Raw genomic sequence first — 9,542 nt, 5'->3', positions numbered from 1 at the left:
TCCAACTACAGGAGGTGTCTCAGAAACCATATTTCAACATAATGACACACACTCACACTGACACCCACCCACACACACACACCCACACACACACCCACACACACACACCCACCCACACACACACACACACACACACACACACACACACACACACACACACACACACACACACACACACACACACACACACACACACACACACACACACAGACTAAGTGAAAGAAAGCGATATTGGCGTCGCTGTCGTGGCTTGTAATGAACACTTTGGAAAAACGGTGTTGTCTGTGAAGGTGGATGCCTACTTGAGTTTATTTATAAGGGCTGTCAGATAGAAAAAGGTTGCGGACCCTTGTGATATAATATAACTGCACTAACCTGCCTTTTCTCAACCAGATAGTCAGGAGGGTATTTTCCTAAATGGGGAAAAAAAGCTCTTTTCATTACGCTGCCATAGGACGTTAAGTGTTTCCCCTGCAGAATACCTTGGACAGCTCTGTATTGTTGCTAATGGCATCACACACATATATACACACACACACACACACACACACACACACACACACACACACACACACACACACACACACACACACACACACACATAGACACTGCTTCCCAACAGGATAACTGCTCATCCTAGAACATCTGTGTGGTATAAATCACCCTAAGAGAGGTTACCTCACAAACCACAAGGCCTCAGAGTCACTGAGAGAGAAGCCCTTAGCAGCGACCGCCAAGCAAGAGAAAGGAATGTAACTATCCTAAACTGCAATACATCATGTTTTAATTGCCAAAACACTGAAATTATGCTTCAAGTGGGATTAGGGAATGAGAAGTAAAAACATGCGGCCTGAAAGACGGGGTGATGCAAAGGCACGCTGAAATCAAAAAGCCATTACGCTAAATGTGTCACCAGAGGCCTGTATCGACCTGAAGATGTTAATCTGTCTGCACTGGATGCACAATAGGAAGTCCAACTATTCTACTTTGCAGGGAATTGATTGAAGTTTGTCTATGCTATATTACTTTTGTTGCCATTATTAATAAAAACAAGAATGAAATACTAAAAAGTAAAGACTTTTGTCTCATAAATGCAGAATAAGACATACAAATAAAACAACTTCCTATTTCCTTCCTTAAAATCATAAAAGATGAAAAATACATTATGAAAGGAAGGGCATTTGTAGAGCGCAGACCTCAGGCCATTTATTTTCTAATGTGAATCCGCCCTGTGATTCAGATCTTCTCGGTTAAATGTAATAGGTTCGTCTTTGGAAAATGCTACACCCCTCCAAGTTACACGACATTTTGCAATAGTTGTTGGATGTTCACTACTGCACAGACACTTTTGTCTTACCAAAGTTAAAGAGGACATATTATGCTAATTACCAGGTTCATATTTGTGTGTTGTGCCTCTACTGGGGCATGTTTATGCTTTAATGTTCAAAAAGGTCTTTCTTTTTCTCATACTGCCTGTGTTGTAGCACCTCTTTTCACCCTCTGTCTGAAACCAGAGCCCAGTCTGATTTAAACCTGAGTTAACTGAACGTAACACTTGAGGGCAGCACATTAAACTGTAAACAGAGCATTGGCGTATTGTTTTATTGTCTTAAAAAGAAAATAGAGAAACGTGAACATAGATCTGGAGTTTGTAATCACACAATCAAATATCCCTCTGTAACCACTCAATCGTCTGGTGATAAATGCTGAGTGTTCAACAATAGGCAGATTTGGGCCTATGAAAATGACTATCAGGCCAGTGGGACTTGGAAAAAAGCAAACGATGACTTGCAATCCTACCGGCCACACTGCTGGTAAGGCACGTGCACCGAAAACAGAGCAGTAATCCAGCCACGTGCCTACTCTGATTCTGTCTCCCTCGACCCGATTCACTCTCGTCTTCCATGCTGCTCCGTCTAATACACACCCACATAAAAAAATACTGGAGACATTAATGGTTCCACATCAAGCTTAGAAAGAAAACACATAGTCATAACACGATTTAAAAGGAAATGACGTGAGGAGGAGGAGTGCAAATAGAAAGAAAAGGAATGCAATAACAAAAAATAGAAAGAGATGAAAGTGAATATAAAATTATCATGGCAGTCATGTGTAATAAACTGTTTCTATAAAATATTTAATCAATTTAAGCTGTTTAAAGAGAAAACACAAACGTCCCCAAACAACTGCTGGGAGAAAAGTCCAACAGGTTCAGTGGTAACGACTTGCTGGTACAAACTGTTTTTCGTGCTACAGGTACACAGAGGTAAACATACAGTATTGTCTGCACAGCTTTACAGCCAGCTGGTCAGGGCCACCCCGCTAACTCTGTCATTCGTCTGCTCATAAATCAGCAGACTTTTATAAGATGCTTAACAAGAGTCTTCAGAGACACGTGAGAATGAGCCACAGACTTATTGAGATATCACATAACACCTCAGACGGCTTATCAGCATAATTACATGCTGTTGTTGAAGGAAGAGACAGGAAGACAGGAAAAGATGGAGTAGGGATTACTTCAAGTGTCTACACAGATTTCTACTCTTGATAAATCGTTCTCTCCCTCTGTCTGCCTGCTCACTTACACACAATCATGTCATTAAGACATAAGAAAGGTTCAAATGGCTCTAAAACATATTTGATTACAAATATTATAATGAGTACAATTTGTATAATAATAACTTTAATGCCCTGATAAATGGTATACTAAATAAAAACAACAACAAAAGTGAATTGTATCAAGGTGATATAGAGGCTTTCCTCTGAGTGAAGACAGATACATGGCCCTCTTGTGGAGGATCAGGTTTCAACACATCCATAACACCACATACTCCTCACTTCCTATAAACTGTGACCAGATTCCACGAAAGCGCATTTAAGTTTCTCTATATGAAATGTGACTCAATTTGTAACATGCAGAGGCAGAATCTGCTATCTATAAACACTCGACAGCCGCAAAAATCCATAAATTGTCAAATAATTTAAAGTATAAATACTGATATTCAGATGTATTAGTTATCTTGAATGCTTAAGGGGTATTTTTTGGAGAAAATAGTTAGTTGCAATACTGATATTTTTGTATTAAGAGCACAGGGATTTCTATTTTGTATAGAGAGAAAGACTGCCTGACAGAAAACAACTTTTTAGGGCGGCACAAGGAGGTTGTTGCTTGTGACAAAATGTACATTGCAAAACCCCTTACCCTCACCCAGAGAGAACAAATATGACAATTCAACATATGAAGGGGTTTTCCACCGACTAGTTGCACACAATTGCCATAAATTACACGCTCAATAACTAACTGGAGCAAACATCGACCCACCTGGTCAGAAACATTGCCATAAATGGGACTTTTCATGAGTTACTCACTCCAGAACGACAGTCAGTCTGTCAGCATGCAGTAATTATTTCCCCCCTCACTCAATGTTTTCCATTTATCACCCGCTGACTTCATGCAGGTGAAAGATCCAAACTGAGCCATTTAAAGCAAGCAAACTCTCCTGCTATGTAACCATGGTGTTTTAAACTTTTCTAAAATGTAATGTAATTGAATTAAATTAAATAACGCCATCACTTGTCAAAAACACACCCGCTGATCTCACCAAACCACACTAAATGTATAATCCAAACCTCTGGAACTTTGCTCGTTCTAAAAAATAACAAAAGCAACAGCAGCTGGATTTAATATAGTGCAGAACAGAGACAAAAAGTTCACAAATGTAGAATTTCACCAGAAACATGTTTACACAATGTATTTTACTCGCCACACCCTGGCATCTATGAGTGTGTGTGACGCAGGCTGATTACTAGTATGCACTATTTTGGAAACTGTTATTCCCACAGACGGGCCTAATCCATACCTGTTGAGACTAATCTGGATTATCTTGGAGCAGCTAAACATCTTGTCCAACAGCAAAATTGAAAAAGCTAGCATTTTGAGACCAAGTCAACCAAGTCTGTTCTCCCTCTTAGTGTTTTCTTAACAATGACAAGAAACATGTTTCAAGGTTTTTAAAGGAATAGTTGGACATTTGGAAACAGCTATGTTACGACCCCTTCCTTTAGGAGTTACAGGTCGACAGATTTTGGTATCTTTGGACAGAGGCTAACTGTTTTCATTTTTTGCAAGGCTTTATACTAAAATAGGCTAAGCTAACTGGCTACTGATGTGATATCATGTGACATCTTCTCATCTGATTTTCAGCAAGAAAGTACATTTTCTTCCAGAAATTGAACTATTCATTCAATTGAAAGTAAAAAATATTATTTGTAAAATATTCTTAAAATAGCAATTAAAGGTAGGGTAGGTAACAATGGAGAAACCACCAGCTAGAATTTGAAACTACACAGCCGAAAAAAATCTGCCCCTTCCTTCAGACTTCCTTACAGAGCCCCTCCTGCAATACACACGAACGCACACATGACCAATGAGGGCACGAGATAAGTTTGTGGACGAGATGGAAGGCTGACAGGCAGGTAGGCCATCCAGTTATTTTATTAATAATTGGCCGTGCTTTTTACAGCGCCACGGCTTCCACAGTTGACATTTTTTAATGTATTTATTGTCAAAGCATTTAATGTATTCATTGCTATCGGGATGTTAAGAGCATTCCATGGAATATAACAAAAAGTGTTTCTGAAGTGAATTACCTACCCCACCTTTAAGCAAAGATATATTTTACATAATTCTTTTTTTTTCAAGATTAAAATGTATTGTTGCTGGCCAATGTGGCTTTTGGGCAATTTTAATTTAATAATGAAACATCTTATTTTACAAAGTCGTTTAAAATAATCAAGTACTAAAGTACAATGGTGATGTAAATGTACCAAGTTACTTTTTACCACCGAGCACAGTCTGTATTTTACATATATGTTGTATTTTTGTAATGTTACAATTAGTTGTATTAGTTATTTACACAGCTGCACGGTTTGATAACACTGTTAAAGTGGTGAAACAGTTATCAGTATAAAAATATGTTCATTTATTGAAACATTTGAGACACACATGATTTACATCCTACAACTATCAAATATCTAATATCTTCAATGTTATTTACATGACAAAACTGTATGGGATGACTGTCCGTTTGTACAGGTGGCAGATGGAGGATGTTGACATAAACTGTATGCAGATACCATAAAAAAGCATGCACAAAAAAATTAAACTGACTGCAGATTGAAAAAGGCATGAAATTGTCACAAGAGTCTGCTTCACCGGTGTTTGTTGCTTATAGACCTTTAGAATAAGGGCAAAGGACGTGGAGTATGTTATGTAAACAAGAAGCTAAGATATAATCTATGGATCTGATTCTGATGGGCACACTTGCCGACAATAATCAAACAAACCTGCGGACTCTTACAAACTGCATGCTGCAAATAGTCTGTTGCAAGCTTTCAGAATGAACAGCAGGATCATAGCCAAACACGTAGTCACAGGATCATTTTTTTCTTTTAAAGGAATTGCTTGTAACCTTGAGGTTTTTTCAGCGGGAGACTTCAGCTTGAGGTTGTCATTCCAAAGAGTGCATGTTGTTTATCAGCCTGCTTTTCAGTTGCATTACATATGACATCTGAAAGCAAACCATTTCATCAGATCCCAGGGCCGCTTGCCCCGGAGCATTTTTCCACTGAAACGTGTTTTCACTTATTTCTGGATCCCAGAGCTATAGAGGGTTCATGCTCCCATCACCACTGTTTTCACTTTCTTATGTCTACTACGCCGTACTTTTACAAACATACACCAAAGCTTATAATAAAAGGAGACGTAAAAACGGCAGAGAAATCCCCTGTCAAAAGAAAGAATATTGCTGGAATTCGCTAAGATTGTGAAAGTGTGCTTTTACATTGATGATCAACAATAACACATACACTGCCACTTAATGTTGCTAACTTCTAGTAATAGCTTGACATTTGGGAAAATACCCTTATTTATAGAGATTTAAATGGGAAAATGTATTCCACTAGTATCTGTACATTGGCTCAAGCAAGCAGCTCTTAGCATAGCCTAGCAAAAAGACTGGAAAATTAAGAAAAGAAGGAAATAGCTAGCTTAGTTCTGTTTGAACATAACAAAATCTACCAGCACTAATAAGCATGATTGACACTTTATATATTCTTTGTAAAATATAAACTTAAGTATATGCAGATTTTGTTACATTTGGGCAGTCTAAGTTAAGAAGTTTGACCCCTGTTTTCAGTCTTTATGCTAAGCTAAGCTAACGGCTACTGTGAGACAGTCAAGATATTTTTATCAATCCTTTTATGTAAGTCACAACCAGAAAAGTCATCATAGACCACCACATTATGAATCAGAATAGCACCGTTGTCCTTAAAAGAGCAGCTCTCTCAGGGCCTTTCTGAGAAGACTTGAAGAGTCATTTAAGTTTTATAGAGACAAAAAAGAAAGTAGAGAATAACATCTTAACTAGCAAACAACCTCACAGAGACACTATTTACATATTCACAGTCTTTAAGTTGTTCCCTCTAAGAATTGACAGACATGAGTTGACAAAACCGATTGTTCCACTAAACAAAAGTACTACTGAAGACAGTATTGAGATGAACATTTCAAGTAGTAGGATGCAGTCCAGAGGGACACATCCAGTAGCAACACGTGATGTCACACACAGCTCGACCAGTCAAGAGAAGGCACAAAGGAAGGAGGAAGAACAGTCAACAGTTCGGGGAAATACGTAGAAAGAGAAAGGGGTCGTTGGTCGAGGAAATAAAGAGCAGCGTGCTGAATGAGTCCGTCTTAGCCAGTTCAGATTGTGAGTGCCATGATGAAGAAAGTGGAGTCTTCACTTTTCTAGCATAGAGGCATGTTTCTGTGCAGTAGGAAAAGGTGAGTGAGTATGCAGTGTCCACATTTTTTATGTATTAGATATACACACTAATCTTCTACAATCATATCCTTTTTTTCTGCCAACACAATGTCTCACTTGAATTTCTCCATAAGCTCATGGAAACACCTTTTCTATCTTGGCTTCAATATGCTGCGAGCCCACGAATGATCTAACTTTTTGTTGGAATTGTTTGGAAATACGTTTTGTTTTTCTTTTTTAAAGTGAGAAGATGCATACCACTCTCCAGTCTGTAAATATTAAGCTACAGACTGCAGCTAAGGTTGGCATGAGGGAACACATAGACACAGCTAGCCTGAATTTGTACTGGAAAATGTCTTGATATGGAGCAATTACTTTAACTGCTCCTCGCCAAGGAATAGTCTGGCACTATCCGTATATTTAAATACATTTTGTAGTTAGGTGTTCAAAACTGTTAGAGCTTAACCTCTTTTGCTATTTTTTTATATGCATTACATATTAATATGCCCCCTTTCCTTCAACTGTTAATGTACTTATTTATGTATTATTGTATTTATTGATTGCAGCACCATTGGTAATCTACTGTATTTGATATTATATCTGCCACCATTTTCTTTTTTAGAGGTCAATATGAACTTCTACCAGTCTTCCAAATCTTTGAGTACTGTTCCCCCATATTATGTATTTAACTTTTATTTAAACATAGTGTAGCTGGTATTTTTGACAAATATCTCAGGAGGACTAGTCATTGAAAGTATAAGCTGCTACACATTCTTCAATCAAGAAAAGTTACCTTATTCACAGGAGAGTTTCATGTGTGTGCAGAGGAGCTCTCTCTGCGTGTGTCCACAACACTGCAGAACATATAAACACACACACATTGTATTTCAGCTTTGTAGGTAAACCAGTGACTTTAGTTGATGAACGTACCCACATATTATCTCAGGTGTATCTGGCAAGAAGCATCTCTCTGGCATACAGATTGGGGATATACAGCCAAATAAGACTTAAAACAACCTCCACTTTTACACTCAGACGCATTGCTACTGCCAAACTGTTGGCAGACGGAGGAATGCCTGTGTCCACTAATGCTTTCTGTCTAATTGAATCAGCTCAGGGCCTGATTGGTGATGGTTCAAGAATGATAAATCCGTTTCCCAACTGGTTTAGTGTGGCTTGAACTCTTCGTCTTCCCCCAGCTCTGAACAAACAATTTAATCAATTTTTCAGCAGAATCTTGACCAGACTCCTGTATCTCAAACTCACTTCCCGTTTTCCTCATATACTGGTTAGTTTGGTCCATGTGTTTATCTCATTGCGGTACGATAGGAAAAACAAGAGAGGCACTTACGCTTGATGATGCCGTACAAAGTCTGCAAACTGTCGGTCCTTTGCGTAGAGCTCAATGATGCGTATCCTGTCTTGGATTTCCTGCAGAAACACATGGTATCAGTCGGGAGGGAACATTACATCACAGGCAAATAAACAGTAAACCGGCTGTGGCTGAAACAAAACGTAACATTTTACACTCCATAACAAGAAAAACAAATGAGGTTCCTATTTAATGGCAAAAATGCCAGTTGGTAATAGAACAAGTTTACAACCTGATATTTCCCAATTCAGATCCTTGTCAGGTCAAATATCCTTGTGGGACAGGATGTGCCCGTCTGGTGTCATTAACTACCATCCAGCATCCAGATGGCCTTGGCACATCTCCGGCCTGCACTTTGGTATAACTGTACTCAGTTGTGCTTCAAAAAGGCACTCAGAGTATGTTAGCACTCACAGTAACCATCTGCAAGTGGATGGTTCATTTTAAATAAGGCATCTTCTTTCCCTAAAATGTACCCGTCTGTCCAGACTAAACATCAGTTGTTGTACCCCAAACTAGTATGTATTAGTATATTTTGATGCTACTGTACAATGGGACAATTCCCAGTTTTTTTTCAAAAATAAAAGTTTCAAATGTAGGACTGTAACTTGTTAACATTTCTGCAACATCACATTGCTGCCTTTACTTAAGTTAAGAGTATTTTTTTCATCACTGGTCACCTCTTAATTTCTCTGTGATCGCCAATAAACCTGATCACCCACTCCAGTATTTTTGCTGCAGAAACTTAGTATGACATCTGGTAAAACAGTTCCCTTCATATTAAAAGTAATAAGAACAATTAAGTTCCTCAATGCTGCTTGGACATATTTTAAGTATACCCATGGGTAGCAGCCCACACACACACACACACACACACACACACACACACACACACACCTCCTTGGTCAGTTCACTGTTCTCGTAGATGTGTCGTATCTCGTCGCTGCTGAAGTCAGTGGAGGCCTCAGCGCTGGCACTGCTGTACACCGCAGCTTCAGGATAGCGGCGGTAGTAGTGGCTGTAGCCTGTGGTGGCCTCACTTTCGTACATGGGGTTGTACTTAGTCGCCCTCTCGAGAGACGGGACACTCTCTGCTCGCCTGCGGAGCAACACAAATAATCAGTTCACGTCACAATGTCAAGGAAGCCAGAAAAAAGGTGACTGAGCAGCATTGAATCTGACTTCAGCAGAAATTAACCCTCCTTAACCTCAGATAAGTCTTTTTTGTTTGTGTCCAGACCTTCGAGAAGCTATTGTGTAACTGTACAGTAGGTGTGTGAGATCAGCAGCATTTCTGATCAGATAACTGGCTTAGGTTATAGCACAGTGATTCTTCACGGACTGCT

The 9,542-nt window shown here is 39.1% G+C and overlaps 1 protein-coding gene across 1 annotated transcript in view; it reads right to left on the bottom strand.

Moving 5' to 3' along the window:
• Positions 1-1,269: 1,269 nt before the first annotated feature.
• impg2a (interphotoreceptor matrix proteoglycan 2a) overlaps positions 1,270-9,542 on the bottom strand; it is a 28,195-nt gene continuing 19,922 nt past the window's right edge. The window contains exons 20-23 of the mRNA XM_034213532.1: positions 9,094-9,295; positions 8,176-8,255; positions 7,618-7,678; positions 1,270-1,916 (exon numbers count right to left, since the gene is read on the bottom strand). Of these exons, the coding sequence (XP_034069423.1) occupies positions 7,636-7,678; positions 8,176-8,255; positions 9,094-9,295 (325 nt within the window). The 3' untranslated portion in view covers positions 1,270-1,916; positions 7,618-7,635. The remainder of the gene's footprint in view (positions 1,917-7,617; positions 7,679-8,175; positions 8,256-9,093; positions 9,296-9,542) is intronic.

This window comes from Gymnodraco acuticeps, unplaced genomic scaffold, assembly GCF_902827175.1.
Source record: "Gymnodraco acuticeps unplaced genomic scaffold, fGymAcu1.1, whole genome shotgun sequence".
NCBI classification, from domain to species: domain Eukaryota; kingdom Metazoa; phylum Chordata; class Actinopteri; order Perciformes; family Bathydraconidae; genus Gymnodraco; species Gymnodraco acuticeps.
This window is presented reverse-complemented; position numbering and strand designations above follow the sequence as displayed.